Source organism: Drosophila sechellia, chromosome X, assembly GCF_004382195.2.
Source record: "Drosophila sechellia strain sech25 chromosome X, ASM438219v1, whole genome shotgun sequence".
NCBI classification, from domain to species: domain Eukaryota; kingdom Metazoa; phylum Arthropoda; class Insecta; order Diptera; family Drosophilidae; genus Drosophila; species Drosophila sechellia.
In genome coordinates this window covers 8,908,880-8,931,099 of record NC_045954.1, presented here as the reverse complement: position 1 = coordinate 8,931,099, position 22,220 = coordinate 8,908,880, and the positions used below count along the sequence as shown (strand labels likewise).

At 43.3% G+C, this 22,220-nt stretch overlaps 1 protein-coding gene across 2 annotated transcripts in view; it reads right to left on the bottom strand.

The window, feature by feature from the left end:
* Positions 1–22,220, bottom strand: part of LOC6619787 (LIM/homeobox protein Lhx1) — a 46,673-nt gene that overhangs the window by 4,935 nt on the left and 19,518 nt on the right. The window contains exons 1-3 of one of the 2 annotated variants that reach the window (XM_032725536.1): positions 21,525–21,829; positions 5,566–5,756; positions 4,889–5,107 (exon numbers count right to left, since the gene is read on the bottom strand). In XM_032725536.1, coding sequence (XP_032581427.1) covers positions 4,889–5,107; positions 5,566–5,748 — 402 coding nt within the window. In that variant the 5' untranslated portion in view covers positions 5,749–5,756; positions 21,525–21,829. Of the gene's footprint in view, positions 1–4,888; positions 5,108–5,565; positions 5,757–21,524; positions 21,830–22,220 lie in introns of those variants that run through there. The other variant, XM_032725535.1, reaches the window with a different exon arrangement.

The following is a 22,220-nucleotide window of genomic DNA, read 5'->3' as shown; positions in this document are numbered from 1 at the left end:
TGTTTTGTTGCTTGTTGTTGCCGCTACTCGCCGCTTAATTGCCAAAAACAATGGGGCAACTTCGGTTGGCTTTTTATGCCACAATGGTAGCAAACGAAGTCGGCAATAAGCATTTCTAAAGCTAATCAACGGCGGCATTCAAGACGTAAAATGTTTTGGGCTCAAGAAAACCGAAAATAATCTAAGATCGCATTTTCCTGGAATTTTGCGGTAACCTTTGCGATTATTGTAATCTTACGGCTGCCCAAAAACGTAACCCCTTCAAAAAGGCTACTCTACTAAAATATTATTTCGAAATACTAGACTTGTTCTAACCATAAATATGAATCTGATTATCAAACGATTCCATATTCTCATATAGCATATGATATATGGTTATTAGCCAGGCAAATGCCGTGTAATGGATACCCGAGCTGTGGGTTCGGTAGATATGTTAGAAGCGCCGACAATCCTTTGCGGACGCGGACCTCCGATGGCGATTAGGATGATTACGATGATGACCTTAAGCACTCGCCGATGATTTGCATTTATCGAACGAAGAGGGGGGCTGTCGTCACGCCCTCGAGTCAACATATCGATGACTACCGCTCGTTTTCCCTCTTGTTTTTCAGTGTGTTTCGGCTGCTTTTTCTACCGATTTTACCGATTTGGTGAGGCGTGAATTGGCCTCGAGTAAGAGTTAACAGATAATTAACTTCTTCTTTTTCCATCTGTATCTCAGGTGGATCGTCGTTCGCTTCGGGCCTTTGTTTTTTTGTTTCCCATAGTTTAGTAGGTGTTACTGAAAGAGGAGAGCTCCTTGCATGACCCAGCAGTTTTAGTTTTGTGCGTTTCGATTTCGGGTTATATATTTCTCTTTCGGTCACTTTTCCAGTTGTTCCTTTTCTTTTTTTTTTTTTGGTAGCTCCGGCGCCTCAAACGAAATTAATAGCAACTTGATGAGTTGTTGAAATTATAATTTTACCTCCCCCAGCCAGCCCCATCCGAATCGGAATCATTTGCCGAGTCACGGGCAAGAGGGCGCCCCGAGTTGAACTACCAATTGATGTTGGAATAAATGCGTTAAATTAGCCCCTTGTGAATGGATCAATCTCCGAAACTGAAGATCGGTTTTCTTTTCTTTTCAAGTTCTGCGGTTGCCGAAACCCCTGCATTTGTTGGCCCATCGAAATCAAAACAATTTCCGCTCAATTAATAAAATCACAGCTCGGATCTTTGACTAATTAGTTGTCCATAAAGCACGAGAAAACGAAAACTCTATACGGAGCCACCTAAATTTGTCAACTTCCGACGGCCGCAAGAGATACCGAATAAAATATATAAAAAGTATAAATCTTAAAACAAAAAAATGCAAATCACGACTGGAAATGCTCTCGAATATGTTTTCGGTTGACAAATAAACGCCTCTGCACGGCGGCGCGACATCACTTGACAAATGTCCGGCTCCTCGCATCCGCATCTGGGCATCTGGGTATCTGAGTATCTGGGCATTCGAGTATCTTTTAATCTTTGTATCTCCAAGTCAGTGGCGCCAAGCTCAGCGCATGCCACATTAAAATTTTTGTTTAGCTGCCGCTCGCGCTCCGTCGACTGTGTGATTTTGCCCCCCGGTCTCCACTCGTTTATTTGTTTATAATTTTTCAAAGCTTAAATGGAGCGAAAGAAACCCAAAAAAAAACAAAAAAAAAAGCACAGATCCGCCGCCTCTGAGCCTAGAGATACCCCTTCTTAATATCGAGTCCCCCGCAAAACAGGTTGACTTCTTTCTGTCCCGGAATATCTGTCTCGGCCACTTCCCATACGACATTCGTGGCCATAACTCTTCGAAACGCATTTGGTTTAATGTCTGCCTATGGTATGTTGTTTAGATATGCTGAAATATCCACCTATCTATCATTTGAACAAATGCTTTATGGCCTTTCTCATGGGAATAATTTGCAGTGGGTTTCTCAGATGCTGAACTCAAAGTCCTATAATGAATTGCTTAACATGAAATTACATTTATCTTCTCAAACGTGAGATTACTGATGCATTATTTAAATGCCATACGATTTTTTAATTATTTTATAGTAATATATAGTAGAGAGAAATATATTTTGAAACTTGTCAGTTGGGTCTGGTCAAGTTTCTGATCTATTTCGATCTGGATACGCTTTGCTGCTTCGCCTGCGAGTTCAGTGCTTTTATGTCAAAGTTCAAGACATGCCAAGAATGGAGGGTATGGCGAATGAAGTCGGGGCATACTGTTTGTATTGGCGCCCAACGTGGGGCCCAACTTCTGTCCCGTGGCGAGGCCATTGCTCCGCCAACCCCGCCTCAGCCGTCCACGGTCTGTGTGTCGGCAAAAGTTCTTAAGAAGTTTTTGTGTCATGCCCTCAGGTTGCTGCTGCTGCTGTTGTTGTAAAATTTATTATAAAACTCGCAGCGGGCGGGCGCTCAAGAGAAAGATGCTCCCCGGCCCCCTAAAGTTGTACAAATTTTCTCGTTGACATCTGTGGCGGGGTGAAGGAGGAGATTCCCCCATTCCGATTCCCATTCCCAATCCCAACCGAATCCACATCGAAAACCCATTCCTATAGCCATACTCATGCCCATGCCCATCCCGCGGCTCTTGATGAGCTGACGAACTCCCGAAGTCAACGCTTTGATGGGGATCGAGTTACTCAAAGCTGTTTCCCCAGAAAATCAGCTGGAAGCTGCCTATATCTATGCTGATATATCTGTATGCCGCCACAGACATTTGATACGCTTGATATTGGTGAAATAAAACAAAAAAAGAGTGCAGCCTTAATGAAGATGCAAATGTATCTCCAACTGCCGCTGACAGCCCACAGATGTCCCCCTCCCAGTCCCTCTCCACCACCTCCGGCGGTGATACTCCCGATTCTCTCGAGCAGATTAAGATTTGTTTGGTGTGCCTCCTCTTCAACTTGTTGGCATTTGTCACTTTCGTTTAGTTGTGAAGAGGGACCCCAAAGAGGTGTTGATTGTGTCACACTTGTCGCCTCAAGAGAAAGAGCGCATGGAATCCGGAGGAGCGACAAGAAACGAACGCCGCCTAAATATCCTTTAACTGTAACCAATGACACATCAAAGGCCAGCGCCCGAAACCCCGAGTACAGAACCCACTGCTCACGATCCCGAACCAACCCAACCCATCCGAACCGAACCGCACCGAATCGAACCCGTGCCCGTCTTTAAGTCCCCGTTAAGTGCTCATGGGATCGGAATTTGGGTATTTCGAGTGCCTCCGATCGCGTGGAGTTCAGGAAAACAATGGGAAGCCCGCCGAAGGAGGGTACGGAAAATTTGTAGCTCTAGTAACCTGATGAAAATGCGAGCAAGGTGCCGCAGCGAGGCGAAAGAAAAGTCGGCATAATGATGTTGTTGCGGTCAGATCGGGGAGAACATATGCTGCGGATATCCTTGACAGGTCAAACGAACAGCTGCTTAACGATGGGAAAAGGATTCAAAAGGTGATGGCACCCTTAAAACGAGAGAACCAAAAAAAAAAATCTGGGAGGAACTTCAACTTAGAGATCTGTCAGCAAGAAATTTGGATTGGAAAGGTGATGGTATAGTTGAGTAGTCATTTAAGTTTTATTGAAACCGTTTGTCACAATTGAAGTGCTCTAAAAGACTTTGATTTATGAGCACACTTTCAAGAACACTAAATGTTTACTAGTTTCCCTAGTTCCCAATCATATGAAATCCTATTACTCACGATCGGTGGACTTCAAACATTAAGTGCATCGACTAAACTGCAATTAAGTTTCTGCTTTGGCAACACTTCCTCAATTAAACCAAGGTCTCTTAGATATAATGCTTATCCACTTTCTGCCCGCCCAGCTAATGTGCTCAATTTGTAAGCAATTTTTCTAATCCCATTATGTAGGCTTCTAGCCCTGATTTTCCTGTAATCGCAATATCGCATGTTAGTTAACATTTTTAAGCCTTTCTCAGCGCTTCTCATTTCTGCAAGGGAGGGCCGTTCTGGAATTTTTGCACATTAAACTTGTTCGTTTTTGGCAAATTGATCTTCGCTGGCTATTTTCTTTTTTCCAAGCGCATTGAACTTCCGTTTTTAATGCGCTGCCACGCCCACATGCGACTGCGTCCGCCCTCGTTCCGACATTAATTTTAGTTTTATTGTATTTGGTTTGTTGTTGGTTTTACTGGCCAGGCAATGAAGCGTTGCAAGGCGGCAACGGCAACGTTGAAAAATCGCGTCCGACTATTTTTTATGATTTTTTTCATTCTCTCTTTTTGTTTTATTATTATTTTTTCTTTGACTTCGTGGAGCGGGGGGGCTGCGGCGATGACCGCGTTTGCTTTAGTTTAAACATTTGCCAGTCAAAGCGCGCTTAATTTATGCCTTTTTTATGCTGATGAAACGCAGACGGGCCGCTCCACGCCACTCGAGAAACCCAAGCCCAAGCCAAAACCCAAAGACTTGGAGGGCGCTGGTGTAACTACTACTACCACTACCACCATCACGATGAACACAAAGTCGCCAGCTATCGAGCAAATGGAATCGTTAAAGTAAAGCTCGAACCCAAAACATCTCGGTCTCTTCCGCTTCGGGTTGCACTTGCCTTTTTCAACGGAAGGCGGCAAATCCATGGGTTCACCAATTAAAATTCATTTCTGGCCGGCTTTTATGCGTTTTTCAGATTCTACATATATGTACGGGTTATAATAAGGAAATAAGGAAATTCCATATGATTATGCACTGCAACAGCTTGTTGGGTACTTTTTAGATCATAGATCCTTGGGGCACACTGACTTTTTTTGTTTCATATCGCAGTCTGAGTTTCTAAGGGTTTTTCGATATATATTAACCTAAGATCCCAGCACCTTATATACTATAGCAGCAGATGGCACTCACCTGTATGACTCGCATGGGCAGCCCGGTCTCCTTGGCCAGTTGCTCCCTGATGTGGCGTGTCGGCTTCGGCGTCTGATTGAAGGCCGTCTTGAGCACCTCCAGCTGTTTGGCCTTGATGGTGGTGCGCGGACCGCGTCGCTTCGATCCGTTGGCATCGTCGGGACTTTTGTTCTCCGCCTGGGAATCGCCACGTCCATCCGGATCGCCGTCCAAGGAGCCCTGAATTCAAGAGAGAAGGGGGGTATGGTTATGTGCTGTCCATATAGTCCACACAATGCCGGGCCTCATAATCGTTTGCCAATCATTAATCAAAACGAGTGTGGATGTGGAGGAGTGTCGAGTCCGGGGTATGGGAGACCCCAACAATGCCACCTAACCGAACGGTCATCAAAGCCTATATTGTCCGCTTTGTTCGGGTGATTACACAAATATCCTTTCAATTGAGTGTTTACTTAAAAATTCAGCCAAATATGATATTAATCTTGCTGTTAGAGCGGACTAATAAGCTACATAAGGATTCCAATGCTTTCAGTCTGTATCAAAACTCTAGTTTAGGCATCCTTTTGAAAACCAGTAAACTCTGCGAGTTTTCAAACAACAGGGTAGCCACTCCATTCATTACTCGAGTGAAAAACGTGGAAAACAAGTTAATGATGCACCTTCGGCAACGATCTTACCTGATCGGAATCGTCATGGGTATTTTTGCTATCGGTGCTCATGCTTTGTACTGATATATCCGATGTGCCCAGAGGTCCGCCCGCTGAGTCGGGTCCGTTGGGCCCCAGTACGCCCAATCCGAGTGCCGTGGCCCGCAAATGCGGCGGATCATCGTCGTCATCGTCTTCGCTCGCCGAGCCCATTAATGAATCTGTAAGAATCGGAGATATATCGATATATATAGTAGTGTGAGGTTTTCCAAATAGAGGGGGGGCGGGGGTTACTAGCACAGCTTGAACAAATTGCTGGGCTGTAGATTGTAGGGCATTCCACTTAAAATACAATTGCAATAAATAATATTTGCGCAGGGCTAAGCCCAAAACGACGCTGGAATCGCGTTTGGATTGGGTTTATTTGGCTGACTGGGTCACGTGTCGCCATTTCATGCTCAAAGTAGCTGGTCTTTCCCTTAACTGGCGTTCGGTGTTCGGGTCACGTGTCAACTGCAGTTGTTGCTCGCTGATTTCTATATAAGTTGATTAGGTCGCTGGAGAGGCAGGGGGGGAGGGGGTCTTATCTCTCAGTTGAGTTCTCTGGTGCTGACTGTTAAGCTCTGGGCCATGCAAAATGCTGACACGCGTTCGAGTTTCATCGCTTTCCCAGTGTCCCAGCGTCCCAGCGTCGCTGTGTTCCATTCGAGATAAGCGAGAAAACGAGCTTCGAAACGTGTCACTCAATGGAAACAACGCTCGCGTTTTGAATGGTTTTCGGTCTGGAAGTTTCGAGGATTTGGTAAATCTGTGCGGTAACCCTCGGGGAGCACCTGACCTGACAGGAGGGCACTGAGAGCGTTCCCCCGAGGGACAGTTGCCAGAAATAAATTACACTTTATTATGCATAATCTAATCCGCACCAGATGCAACCCAAGGGGGTTGTCCTGTCCAACGATCAGAGCTCTGTGACTGCGATTCTGTGATTCTGCGATTTCAGTCCGGTCTGTCGTGGTCTCGCCGGGTCTAGTCTGGTTTGGTATGGTCTCATCTGGCACCTGTCACATCGACTGAATCTGGAGAAGAAGAGCTTAACTCATCCCGAGATGAATGCAAGTCGGCCTGATGGGATGAGTGGAGATGATGATGAGATTCCAGCGATTCAAATGCGAAATCATCGCCAGACGTCTCCGAATAAGTTGGTAAGTCGATGGGGGGTAGCTTTCGAATTAGATATCCATGAAGGTAAAGAAAAAGAGCTGACAAGCTGCAGTTTTTTTTCTTTTCTTATACATATCACTATCATATACTATTATTATACCAAGTATAGTTTATACCAGTATAGTTTTGGGATCTCCAGTTTAGCCTGTTAGTAAAATCCTTTCATCTACGATCTTCCCACCATCTGGTTGCCCCGATTAAGCCACACAAAACCCAGGAGATCTTAATCAGTTCGAGGAGTGTTCCGAGCGTTTGGTCGAGTGTCGCAGGATGCCATAAAAGTCCTTCAACAATTGACCCGCAGACAGAGCCAACGGTACGGAAATTTCAAGTGTTTACCAGCATCGTTTACTGGGTGGTTCAAATGGTTCGAATGCCTCGAATGCTTTGAATGCTGCTCTGAATACTCCGAATGCCTCGAATGTTTCGCGTGGCTCAAGTGGGTGGCGGGTGGCGATGGTGGTGGTGGTTTAAAGCCCAAAAGATCCCTGGTCAACGGTTTTGGTGCTTCGGTGTTCCTACCTACGATTCGATTCCATATGGGCGCTTTAAGTTGTTGTAAACACATGTTAATAAACACGCCGAGGGTTGTCAGTACCAGTAAGAACTACAACAACAACTGGCTCGAGCATCACTCAAATTAACTTTGAAAACCATTCAGGAACACTTCATTTGATTGCCACAGAAAACGTTGGTGGAAACCAAAAAAAAAAAAAAAACAGGGAAACCGGGAAACTGGGAAACCACCCCACTACCCAAAACCGCCCCCTGACCCTGCGGCAGTTGTTGTTTGTAATTGTTGTTGTAGCAATAGCAATTAAACCATTGAAGCAACCCTCGGCAGCCATAAAAGTTCAAACACTCATTTCGCGCTTAGAAAAATATTTCCAGTAACCTCGTGGCCTTCTGAATTTTGCCCAAGCCCCCAATACCCCACTCCATGCCTGATGTTTTTCTTTGGCAAACATCCGCATCCTCATCCGCATCCACATCTGCAGTCGAGGATGCCGAACAAGTGCCGAGATCCTTGAGAGCTGAATCATTGGGCAAACAAGCAAGACAGGCACATAAATAAACAACAGGCGCCGCCGCCTGGTGGCATGAATCCTTCAATGTGCCACCCCCTCGATTTTCCTTTTCCACTCCGTGGCCTGTTTGCATAGTCAAGTGCAACAGTTTCCAGTTTCCAAGTCCTGAATAGATTTCGCCCATCTTTGCAGAAGATCTCGAAAAAGGTTGAGTGGGTGGGTGAGTGTGTTGTGTTGTGATGTCACCTGTTCGTTGGGTGGTGGCTCACTTCGAGTGGATCAGCGGCTAAAGGCCGTCTTAGAATCTTAGAATGGCTGAGCCACGTTAAAAAGGAAAGTATTATGTTGCAAGTATTTTATAGTCACAGCGGATGAAGCTAAAAATTTGAATACACTAGTGAATTAGTGTAAAATCCCTGCGGACTTGCTGCAAAACCTTTTGAATTCAGGTCATGTCCAGGCACCTTAAACGATTTTTCCCCTTCAACGAGAAACAAAAAAAAAAAAAAACTGAAATAACCCATATCATGTTCGGTGAAAATCGAAATTCCCCCGAAAACTTTATTGCTCCACGTAAATAGTTTTGTCAGGACATCGAATATCTACCTGTCATTGCCTCATCCGGCGAAGGGAGCAAAAACGTGGGGTCGAGTCGAGTGGGTGGCGCTGGGGGTGGGTTATGCCACCCCAAGGACTCAAAATCGAGCGAAGGATGGAGAAAGCAGCCGCAGCAGCAGCAGCCGCAGCAGCAGCAGCCACCACCAATCGACGTAGACAAAGCGCACACACATTAATTTCGAATTAGTTTTGCATCATGTGGTTCACGATGCAGAAAAATCGAGAGGGGTTTTCCTCTCCGCTCCCTTCCCCCATTGCCCTCCCCCTGTCCACCCTCCCCTTTCACCAAACTCCGCTGAACGAATGCCCAAGCTCCCCAGCATTTTCAGCTGGTTTTTCTGCCACTCTGGCCATCCTGTGTGTGTTTTCTTTTTTCTCGGTTCGTGTTTATGGGCAACTATTAAGTGCACAACGTAGTGCGGCATGAAAAATGCGGCATGGACGTGGAACAGATCGCTGGATTTTCTACATGAGCGCATTCTGAAAGTCGTTCGCCTCACCGCCGAGCAGACATGGCCATATACTATATAGTCATTCTGGATTCTCGATTCCCAGTTCGGTGTTCTTGGGTTCTTGGGTTCTGGATTCTGGGTTCCCATTCTCCATTCATCGGATGAAATCCGAGGGGAGTCCCGCGTTTGCTGGCTGTAAAATTAGGTTAATTCCTGTCAGTGCGTTGCTGATTTGAATTGTCACAGAAGAGGGGATACATACACTGGTATGTTCGTAATAACAATAAAGTAATGAACACCTGCTAATCTACCATGTGGTTCCGCTTGTGAAGTGTTTGCCGCCATATGGACTTCAATGCATTAGAAAGGAGTTAAGGCAGCTATATAATCATCAGTTGAACTAACGATAAACTAGCAGCGGCATTCAATTTACACATTTTTGTCGCAGTGCATACACTTGGCACCTGGTTCTCGGCTTCGTACTCTTTGGCATGGGATTTACTCGCACTTTGAGTGCCATTCGCATTGACGTTCGCTGACGTCTCCTCCTCCAAACCCCCCAGCGGCACCTCTACGCTCCTCATGGCCCCCAGTAGTCAGCGGTGGAACCCCTCTTAACCCCCGACAAGACCCATTCCGATCGCGGCTTAGTGACGACGACTCTAATCCCCTGACTGTCTGACTCTCATCCTCATCCTACATGCATGCATGTATGTATATATGTATGTATACTTCTGCTCTTTCGCTTTTTCTCGGGGCTTATATTTTCCTTTGCGTCTTTTACTCTTTTCCACATGTGACAGTTACGCAAGAAAAGTGTCAAATCGAGTGAGTTGGCAAATGTTATGCAATCCCCAGCTGGGATCCGATAGCCGATTGCCGATGGGCGATAAAAGCTGCCAACGGTTTGATTTCAGTAATATATTCGGTGGCTTTAAAGCCAAGAGATTCTAGTTTTAGTTTCGAAGGGAATTTAAAGAAAGGGAAAACTTTGAACTTACAACTGGATATTCTATTAGAATCTGTCACTCAACAAAGAAGTGCCACAGTTGGCCTTTAAGTCCCAAATCAGATTTACAAGGAACTAGACCAATTTGCCCATTTCCCAACCCCCTTGTTTTTATATCTCGTGTCATTGACAGACTAATTTTTTACTTTCTTTCCTGCACTTTGGCTTCATTCGGGTTTTTCCTTCCTTCCGTCGGAGTCATCAATTTGCCGGGCGTCGTCGTCTGTTGGCATTTAGTGCCACTTGAGCGACAAACTGACCAACGTCATGTCAAGGTCACACACCCGCACGGATATAAATACACATGTATATATATATATATATATATACATATACATATACATATACGGTTGGAGCCTTGGGTCATTGGTAATGAGTGTCCAAAGTTGGCCAAGTTGGGGAAACTGTTCAAGTTGCTGCCCGGGCAGTTTGCACTTAATTTCTGTTTGTGTGTTGCGTGCACAAACATTTAAAATTTATAGACAAACAGCAGTCGTCTGCCCCTTTCCGAAATGTGGGGTGTGTGGGTGGGGCAGGGCACTGGGAAATTCCTTGTGCTCGCTCGTCTCCCCCGCTCTTCCGATTTAGCCACTTGGCATGCTCAGTCAAGTGGAAAGTGTAGTGCCACCCCCTCGACGGCTAAATGAAGTCGCTGCCCCACCCACCCACAAGCAGTGGCGAATCCCCCATACCCATACCCCATCCTCATCGTCATTCCATCCCCATTCCCACATCCATTCCCATTCCAGGCACCTTGGTGGAAATTGCTCCTTCTGTTGACTGGTTCACGTTCTTCACGCTTTAATGCGGCATTACAAATTGTTGTGGTATTTGTTGTTGCCGTTGCACCCTCGCAAATAGTTGCACACACTCACGACAGGCAAACACACACACACACGCAGTTGCACTGAGAGAAATCGAGATGATTCAAAGTTGCAGAAGACAAATGGCAGCCCATTTCAATGCACTTATGATAGTAATTAAATGAATTTAGAATTATAATAATTTGGTAGCCAAGTTAGCACAAGTCACCCCCATTTTTTGCCAGTGCACAACATTTGTTTAATTCATTTGTCGTTGCCGTGGCTTTGGCTTTCAGTTCAAAGTTTTGCAGCCATATCTGTCTCGAAATTCGTGGCCGCCGCTCAAAGTGTCAGAAACAGTTTTTGAGCCTTTGTGACTTTGACTTTTGATGATGTTTTGAGCGCCTCAACTTTATGTGGAAAACGAAGGGGCGATGCGGGGGAAATCAGACAAGTTGGCTCAGTTCGAACTTCGTTTTGTTTGACACTTTGCTGCAAACAATAAACTTGAAGTTCTTCTGCGAATGAAAAGGGGCAAACATGAAGGGTAAAACGAAAAGCAGGGCAGCAAGCAAACTGTCAAGTGTTGAATCCTTACGAATCTTTTGGCACAAATTTAGCCCAAAACAGAAACAGAAAGAGTGGGACATCATATATAACAATCTCTACTATAGTATAGGCTTAAATTAACCACTTTTATGCAGATTTTTATTTCAACTAAACTGGCTTGAGAAACTTGTTTCAAAACTTTTCCTACCATTAATTTCCAAGCGAATAGAAACATTTTGGCCTCCTTGAATATCTCCTGTTGCAAAAACCCCATTTTGCCAACCGAGCATCTTTGTTTTGATTGGCATTAAGGGCACAATAGCACTACTATGTGTGTTTCTTACAAATGCTCAAGGAATCGAGAAAAGGGGTTGCTGGGTGGAAAAACTGAAAACGGGAAAACGGAAAGTGGAAACTGGAAAGCGGTTAGCGAGGAGCAACAACAGTCAGAAAAGTGAGTACGCTCTGTTACCTTTTTGGGCAACTGCCTTCGGCTTGTTGTTGTGCCAAATGTGGCCTGTCCACCGCTGTTTGTTGCGTTTGTTATTTCAAGCATTTTGTGGCAGTGCCACAAGCGACAATCTACAACAACAACAACAATAGGGAAAAAACAACAAAACAACAAGAACCGGCCGCATTTTGTGGGCATTTGTAAAGTGATCCCTTTTTTGCCATGCTGTTGGTTTTACAGCCAGACGAACAGGCAACGAAAGGACCAAAGGACCTTTCTCCCTTTTGTTTTCAGCGCATGTTTAAATCGCTGTGGCTGCACTGTGAAAAATTCTAGCCCAAAAGGAGTAAAGTTACAGAGGGTTAAGCATAGTTACAGCACAAGTATTGTGGTCACAACTAAATTTGAGTAAATGAACGAAAGAGCAATAAATTTGCATTAATTACAAACCATCATATTTTCCATACTTTAATATCCTAAAAACATGTCCTTTAAATTTTAGTTTTAGAGTCTCTCTCTCCCAATTAAAGAGGTTAACATATATGAATTGAATTGGAATTTAATTGTTATATGTTTTTAGTTTTGTTTCAAGTGTTTGATGACGCTGCTGTCAGGATGTTGCTACTCCGCCTAAAGCAACAGGATTGCGAGGCTCGCGTTTTCCCTTGGAACGCGTTGAGCTGTGCCAAAAAGGATTTGCCTTACCCTTCGCTTTTGCACCCCACCCCGTTTTCCCTGTTGGCATTTAACATTTTCTATATACAGTTGTACATATACATGTCTTTCGCTCGAAAATTGATACCAATGATGTTCGGGCTCAGTATCCTTGCCAAAAAAAAAAAGACAAAAAAAAAAAAGAAAACGAAACCGTTTTGTTTTTATTGTTATTGCGTACGTTGTAGTGTTATTCTTTCATTTCAACGCGCCTCTCGTTCGGGAAAAATACAAAAAAAAATTAAAAATAAAACAAGAGGGAATTTAAGGAAGAGGGCCGGGCCAAGCAAAGGTGAACTCCTTTTTGGCGAGCGACGAACCAACTGACAGGAATAACAATAATAAAAACAACAGCAGGAACAACACAAGAACAATTGCCATAAACAAAATGGCGTCGCTTTGAGCCACCAAAATGCGACGAGCGGAAGTAATGGAAGTTAAGGACTCGCAGGATGATTCTCCCTGCCCCTTTTACGTTTGCTCAATTACATGCGAGTGCTTACTTTGAAGAGTTCTTAAAGAGAACGAACGTTCAGCACAAGATACATCAATATATTATTATTAAAATATTATTTAATATTATTATTATTATTAAATCCAGCTCAAACCCATCCGCAACCAGGCGGGAAAACTAAAATAAACAGAAACGACAGCGCGCTGATCCCGAGATCAGCAGACCCTATGGACCATGCCCACACAGATGACAAATATGTTGACATTGCAACACGAGCGAGGAATCGAAAGGAAGGGAACCCAAAGGAACCCTAAGGAGCCAAAGGACCACACATATGTATATGCCCTTCTGTGGAATGGGAATTGCAAATGAATTGATGCGCTTTGTTGACTTTTGTCAATTGGGATTATGCCCGTTCGCTCATACCCCGGATTCAGCTGGTTATTGTGGCCCGGAAAAAAGGAGCACAGCCATTGCGATTAACAATTGGCTTAAAGCCGTGCCAAACAAAGTGTCGAAAAGCGAGCCTAAGCCGCAGTTTCAGATACAGATACAGCGAGAGCTAGAGCTACGGATACAGATACAAATTCAGGTTCAGTTTCAGTTCGAGATTCAGTTTTCAGGCCCGAAAATACCCCAGACGATCCCCAGATCGCGTTCTGCTGTCGGATCATTGACGAATGGGACAATAACAACTTTGTCTACCTGCCCACGCGATCGAATATATATATATATATACCATATAGTCGTGGCGGCAGGAGAGGGAAAGGGAGGGGAGAAGGCAGATCAGAGATCAGCGCGCCTAGATTATTATGCCAGTCAGGCATCCGTCGGGGGATTTGTAAAACAGATCTTTTTACGGATTAGAGGCGAAGCCACAGCAGCGGTGGCGGTGGATTCTGCGGTTATGACAAAGGCCCGCAGCCACACTGTGAGAAAAATTGGTATGCAAATGCTTAAAGCGGGTGAAAAGGTACAGCATAGAATGATGATATATATTTAATGACTTGCAGACAACTATAGTTGGATATTAAACTACTGAAAACTGTAGGTTTCACATACAAAGTCAGCTCTACAAAAATGTATATGTTAAGGACATATATTTTCTCACTGTGCACAAGTTTATGGCCTGATTATTGAGCTTAAGACACGAGCAACAAAACCAATCCACATCTGCGACTCCAATCTCGCAGAGAACTTCCGTAAAACGATTTAGGTTTTGGATGCTATTAAGAAGGGGGAAACATTTGGTTTTTTTTTTGTTTTTTGGAGGCGGGAGGCGGGGTCAATGGCATAAGACCGCAGAAAGTGAAAGTAAATGAGTCGCTGGTGGGCCAACACAATATTTGCCTTAATTGGAGTAATTTCGGTGATTTTTCCAGGTAATAAGAAGTTGATGGATAGATGGTTGGTTGAGTACGATAAATTAATGGAATAGTGAGATTGTGCTGAATAATAAATATTTAATGGATTTTTGCATTAAGTTCCAATGAAAATACTTTGGAAATATAACTTAAAGATTGCCATAATTGCGTTTGCGTTTTCATTTCGCTCCTTCACTTTAATCTACAAACATGTATAATAAAATCGCAAATTAGTTCGCATAACATTGAGTCTATCCAAAAATTTGCCAAATTTTCCCCCTCGACAACTTTCCCTTTTTCGCGGCCGACTCTCCCAGATTTTCATGTTGTTATAGTTGGATTTCCCTTTCTGTTTGTTTTCCCAACCGTATTTTGTTATTACTATTTCGGTTTCGGCCCCGCTGTCAAACATATCAATTTCAAAGCGAATTTTCCTCCGGACCGGCTTTTGCTATCTCCCTCTGCGGCATGCTGGCCATCTCTTTCTATGTGTCCCTGTGTTGTTTTATTTGTTTGTCCATAAATTGTCTGTCAGCATTTCTGCTTTTGTTTTCTTTGCTAGATTTCTGACATGTTTTTCTTTTGCCCGCCATCCACGTATCTTGTGATTTTGTTGGTCTTGTTGCCTTTTTTTTTGTAGCCCGGGTTTTGTTATAACTTTTGATGGATTGCATGCAGAAAATGCCGAAAAACGAGCAAAGTTCAAAATTATAAATCACACTCAAATTTGTTGGTAGTGGCGAACAAGAAAATAAATTTATGCTCGCCGTAAACAAGAGTAACAACAAATCGATTAACACATATAAAACGAAAAACGGGCATTAACTCCAACGATTTGTGACACTAATAAATAAGGCAGCAACAAAAGACCGCCTGCATTATCCTTTTCCCCTTCACCCTTTCATTCCTCGCCCGATTTTTCAACATTTTTAAACGCACTCCATCTTCCTCGGGGATACTTTATGGGATATGCGGAACCTTTATTTATTTATGCTTATTGCGTTTATCATTCGTGACATTTGCATAGCGCCGGCGTGGGCCAAAAACCGTGGTTGGGGCATCCGAGAAAACTGGCGAATCTGGGGGAGCCCGAGAAATTGTCACTGCTTGCCCCTTTTTGTTGCCCCCCGAATCCAGTCGCAATCTGCAGCTGTAAAAATCTGCGCAAATTTATGCGCAAATGAATTGTGCATTTGATGTCGGCCTGCAGTTTGCAGAATGAAAAAAAAAAAATGGAGCGAAGTGGGCGCCAATCTAAAAAGTTGCCACAAAAAAAAAAGGGGAGCTAAAACGCAAACAGCAGGTGATGAGATATAGCTAATGCAAACTAGATTTGGTGGGAAATCAAGCTGCTGCTTTGCACTTAGAAATAGCCCAAATCTGATTGTTCAGAAACAATTTCATTATGACACTTCTATGAAATGCTAGATTTTTTTTTTGGTAATTTATCTTTAAGGTCAGCGCTCCATAAATCTTCGTAGCAAGCCCAGTTCCAGCGATCTTTAAAGTCATATTTCAAGTGATTCATTAGTTCCACCGTTTCGCGGTTCATTCATCTTTTTAGCACCTGCTCCCCAGACGCAATCTACACTTGATCTCGCATTTCAGGCATTTGAAATATAAAGGGAAAATGCATTTTCGCCTGACCCACATTTTGTGGCCCACTGCCCCGCCCTTTTCACCTGGCCCACACATATATATATATACATATATACTCCATTTGTAGTGTTGTGCCATTTAGCCGGCCAAAACTGAGTCACTGAGATCCGATGGATCATTGCAATCGCCGCCGCTTGAAAACTGAGTCATTTTCATTGGCAATCGTGAGTCAGGCGTGGAAAAGTGGAAAACTTCGGGGTCCTGAGCTGTAGCCGTTTTGTTATGTCATTTATAGCCGCCTATTTAACGTTTTTTCAAGCGAAAAACTTTATTTTCACGCGCATTACGCAAAACGCGCGCAAAACAAAAAAAAACTAAAAAACAAAAAAAAAAATGGAGAACAAAAAATAAAAAGCGCAGAGAAAAAAAACGCGGCGCAACAACTGTGACTCCAAAGTCAGGCTCCAAAAAGTGCTTCGGCAGTAAAAGGCCATTAAAACTAGCACCGAAGTGGCTGTAAAAAATAAAGCCAAACTAAAAATAAAATAAGCATTAACTGCTGCCCAAGTGCGGGCTTTTGAGATAGAAAACTTAAAACCTAAAACTGAAACAGAACAGAAACAGAAACATGCCTCGAATTGGGAGTACTCGTAAAAATACTCGAGATTGGGAACAGGTTCGAAGCAAAGGGTTTGGAGACGGAGCGGCATGGTGACCCCGACAAGTGGGCTCGGGTTTCGGTTTCGGAATTTATCTATGCTGAAATGGTTTCGCCTCAGCGGTTACAGGTGCGTTGTATCTGGGTTACCGAAGATCGGTTCTATCGATCCGTGAGTGACTCGACTTTTGGGTACCTGCGCTTATGTACCGAATATTCGTCAGATGGAAAACCAATTGCGTAAAGATACATCGAGTATCTCTTACTTTAAACCCAAAGAAAAACAGCCACAAAAACTCCTCGTGAACCATACACAACATACATTGCCACTCAGTCAGTTATTTTCCCTGAACATATGCCCACATATATCATACATATTTATACAAATATGAATTATGAGTGTGCAAAATGAAAGGAAGGGAGCGGGAAGGAAGAACGCAGCCAATGGCAAAAGATCTGCGAAGCGAGATAAGGAAAAGCCACCCCTTCGGAAAAAATTTCACTGGGTATGCGAGGAAACTTTAAGCTTAAAGAGCCAGCCATTTTCGGTGTTTGTATGGCATTGTGTTTTATTTGCGAGTCGAGTTGGCGGAGGGGAAATAAAATAAACGAGAGAATCGAAATCGATTTCGTGTATTTCGAGTGCTGGGAGTCTTTCGCCGTTCTAAGCTTTTCCAAGGGGCCTTAAGCCAGTGGTGTTATATATGTATGTAGTAGTGGTTGTATGAAAAACCCAAGCGCCTTTCCACATTTTCTTTCTTTTTCGCCCGCCTGCCGCTCCTTTGGCAGACATCATTTTGCACACAAAGCTCTGCACATTTCCGTTTCCGTTTTGTATACATAACCTCAATTCACATTTTGGCATGGCCACCCTTAGATGCCAACCCCCAATGCTGTCGCCCTCTCGTTCTAGCGCCCCCAGACTCTTGGTGGCTGTCTCTTTCCTTGGCAAATGCCACCTGCAGCAGGTTTTGTGAAGCTTTGCGTGCTTTTGGTTTCGACAGTTGGATTTGTGCTGTGCGACCTCAGAATAAAGTCCTTCTCGAACGCCCCACCCCGCCCACTCTTCCCACCCTCTCTCTCTCCTGCTCCACCCTCTACCCCTACTCGCCTCGCCCCTTTTCGCTTGCAGCTTCCTCTCGCCTTTTGTTTCGTTTTTCTTCGCTTTTTGCGGCTGCTGTTTTCTTTAGTCAGCCGCCAACGCGAAATCCGCCAAAGCAAGCCACCCCCAAAAGCGCCACCCAGCCCAGCCACCCACTAACACCAGCCACTGACGCCAGCCCCACTTCACCATCTTTTGGCTTTCGCTCCTGCTATTGCCATCCCTCTTTTGGCCATTTCGTTTGTTGCCATCTCCTTTGGTTTTTGGCCCGAGGCCCGCCTTTCTTTTTTTCTCCCCCCGTTTTTTGTGTGTGCTGCCAGCGACGCAGTCGACGCTTATCTCTGCCACCCAACCACCCCCTCCAAAGCCCCCTTTTTTAATGGGTGGGTGGGGGTGGTTGGGAAAGGTTTTTCCTCTTTTTTTTTGCTCTGCGCTTTTCCGACTCTATTTTTTGACTGGTGAAAATGTTTGGCCAAGCTTGAAATATGACACGATTACAAGAAGTTAGGGGCTCTAAGTGCACATGGGAAAAAGCGTAGTGGGAAGCGCAAGAACATATCAAATAAAAAATATATGAACATATATATATAGAAAAGAAACAACTTATTTACTTTGATAACAATAACACGATCTTTTGGTAACCAAATCAAATTTTCTCCGTGTACTAACTCGACGGCTCGTAAATCTCAGTTGTTTAGAGCTGAGAGTTTGGGAAATTAGCTCCTTAAAGTGCCGCACTTAAAGCTCTTTTATGGAGATCCACCAAATGAGCCACATAAGGAAAAATCTGAAAAACAAAAGCCAAGTGGAAACTGACTGGCTGGCAAACTGGTAACTGGTAACTGGAAACTGGAAACTGAAACCGAAACTGAACTTCTCTCATTGTCATTATCAGGGGACTTGATTTTGTTTGCTCATCAAGTTAGCCCCCTAAAAAGCAAGAGACACTCAATTTTTGATTGGAGATTTATGGGACAAGTTACGAGTCCGCTTTCGGCACTAAAGTTCACTCGAGTCAAAAAGACTTTGCTCTAGTTTTAACGCCTCTCGTAATTTGCCCCGACACATCATCAAATGACTGCCCCTTAACCCTCTACTGGCCCCCGGGCTCGCTTTAGTTAGACATTAAAATGCTGAAAACGCTGAGCGAGAAGACCCTTTTTATTTATTTCCCCCCAACCTTTCCTTGCAGAGCGTCTGTGCCTCGTTTTCATTTTATTTCGTAGCCTTACGAGTTTTGTCATTAAGGCGCGCAAGTCGTTCAACAAATGCCCCATAAACAATAAACAATAACAAGTGAATGTGAGTGTGTGAGTGTGGGGAAGAGTTATTACCCGGAAAAGGGGGGTGTTACAAGTCCGGCGACAGGTTGAACATTTGAATTTGAAATCGATTAAGGTGGATAGAAGATAGGTGGCAGAAAAGAAGAGATTCTTTCGAATCAGAAAAACCGTCGGTAAGAATTTCATAGTTTATTAAAGGAACTAAACCAAATTGCTTAACTTAAATACTATAAATAATGCATTTAAGGCATTGCCATCCAATTAACTTTTGTATTTATCCCTCAGCACATTTAGGCATTTATTTTTATCCACATCCAGCAATAATACCTTTGAATTATTATGGTCGTGATTTATGAACTTGGCCCAAACTTTTTTCAACACGGTTTCCGCCTAAAATGGCGACACTTCCGCCACAGTGAGTGCCAAAAGTCTACTGGCCTTTCCACCTTTTGGGCGTTATAAATTTGGATTTTTATTTGGATTTTTCCTGTGGTCGCCACAAATCAAAGCCGCGTTTTATGGAAAATAGTTGGCAACACATACGCACTTGGCCAAATGATTTACGAAGGCGTTGAAAAGGCGTTAGAAGAGGAAGGTACCAGTTTTTTGGTTCGCTGTGGGTACACGGGCATTTTATTTTTTTATCGCACATCGGTAAAGTATTAAATTCGTGGCCCCAAAATAGCCGCAAATTTATTATCCCAACGTCCATACAGTGAGAAAAAAAACATTAAAAAGCAAAACAAAAAAAAAAGGAGGCAGCGAAAGTCCGGTGTTGAAAAAAGGAGGGGGCTGTGGTCACTCTCGTGTATATAACAAAAAGTAAAAACCCAGAGAGTCATAAAAATAAAAAATAGCCCAAGTAAATGTCAAATAAACTTTAACGGTTTTACTTTTTTCCCTCGGTTCTTTCCCTTTTTTTTCTCTCTTCGGAAAACAGATTGGACCACAGGCAGCCGCAGCAGCCAAAGCCATAAACTTTTCGAGCTGCAAAGCCCCAGGCCAAAAAAAAAAAATTATAGTACATATAAATACTTATATATCTGGTGTGTAAATATATGTACACCCAAAGAAACGGAGGGAACCACAATGTATAAGCTCAAAAAACTTAAAACTATTGAGCCTATTGCTGGAAATAAAGAATATTATAGAAACTCCTTTTTAAAATTTCATTCCAAATTATATTTGTATTTGATTTTATTATACATTTTTGGCTGCCACTTTCTTTGCTGTGTACGAATATATACATATATAAGTCATGTAACCGAAATGACTGAACAAAAACTGCCACCGCTGCAAAAACTGAAACTGCAAATAAAAATAAAAATAATAAAAACTCCTAGAGACGAAGTAGCAACCGCAAGGCTGTTGGCGTATCAAGGGGGTTGGGGCGGTTGGGGGCGTGGGGGCGTGGCAAGGGGCCAAGGGCGTAGCTGAAGCCAGCGATTTACCAACGGGGGCCCATCGAGAATAAGAGTACTATATTACGTGACCAGCCGGCAAAATGACAACCGTAAATCTGCGGTATATTTCATGTGGTCGCACGGACTTCAAGGGAGTAAAATGGTTGAGGTTACCAAGGTTTATGGTATATAATATTACCCATTACCCCCATTCGAATAAAGTGCGTTTCCTCAGACAATCAGATAGTTGATAATAAATGCAATTACATTTAAAATATAACCCAAAAGATCTGAGGCAAATTTCAGTTTAAATTAGTGGCTTCATTTGAACACGAAAATATGCAATTACTAATACGCCACGTTGGCACCCTGTAAAAAGACAAACATTTGGCTAAGAGGTCTTACTTTGGGCCCAACTTTAATTTTAAATGTTGGCTTTAACCAAAAAAAAAGGGCAACAACAACAGCTGTTTATCGCTGCGAAGAAGATAAAGATAAACAGTGGGAGATGCGATGAACTTTAGAGACTTTTGGCCATATGCGTTTGACCCTTTTCGGCCAGCAAAATAAAGGCGGAAAAAAGTAGGCGTAAGATGGCAACAAAAGCGGCAACAACCACAAAAGCAAACAGGACAATAAAGCAGGAGGCATAAAAGGGCAAAGAAGCAGCAGAACGTGTGTTTTTGTGTGTGGGTTCATAAAAATTTTGTTTTCAGCCGTCATAAAAATAACAACAGAATCCCTCAAAAACAACAGGCCAAGTCTGAGTTAAGGTCGTTTAAGGGTCATTAAGTACGCAACACACACATGCACACACACCTACGTGTATCGCTATATATAAGGACTCCCAAATGTTTATGTTCGAGTGCCGTAAGTCACTCGAAGTGTTGATGATAACTCACAAAGTTTAGGGCTTGCAGAGTGGGCGAAAATGCCGAAAAGTTGGCTAATTCAATATTGCGAATTATTTGCTTTAAAGTTCGGTTTGAATACCTCTTAAAATTTGCTTAATTTTTCCGCTTTTATTTAACTTGTCAACAGTAGTTATCTTATTTCAAAAAATCTAAAGATTTTAGCCTTGAAGGTTTCAAAACGATTATTTAACTGGGTTTATGAACCGGGAACTTGCAACCACTTGGTAATTAGGTATATTTGCTATTTTTTTTTTAGAACCCATTTCGTTCTTTTTATCTCAAAAGTTTCAACTTCATTGCACTTTGTGTTCCCCGCTTCCTTGCGAATTTTTTCGTAATGTTTTTTATTTCTTGCTTGATTTATTACCTCAGTTACGCCGCCGCTGCCCGGCCATTCATTGTTGTTGTTTATCACACAGCAAACAGTTTAATTTATATGACAAGCAATAAATTGACGCGTCGAAGCGGCAAAAAAAAAAAATAAAAAGAGTCACACGTTTCCTTTTACAAACTGTTGTGTTTCATTTGGCTTTTGATCTGCAGTGGAGTTTTTAAAGTGGCGTATACTTGATGTGTTGACACTTCTTCTATTTTTTTTCTTGGTAAAAAAAATAGTTGCATAAACTGTGTGGGACTCGTGTTGTGGCTAAGTGAAAAATCCGTTGCACGTAATTAACGCAATTAAAATCAAAACATTAATGACCTGCGCTCCTTTTGGACCGACGTCGCTGCCGACTGCGGCGCAGCAGAGCGGCCGACGTCGCGGCAGCCATTCAGGCAGCAGACAAGCAGAGTTTTCCCCTGAATTTTCGTTCATTATTCTGCATTTTTTTGGTGGCTTTAAGAAATTGTTGAGAAAAATTCCAACCGAAATAAATAATAATTATTGTTGAATTTATTGGCTGGATAACAACTTCGCGCAGTGGCAAGCATTTATGAATGGTGGCGAAAAGAGAGCGAGAAGGAGAGTTCGGAAAAGCGGTTGAAAATGCTTGCCTACTTTTTGGGGCTCGCGGCCATTTTGTTCTGCCTGCGTCGACGTCGACAGCACGACGTCACTTTG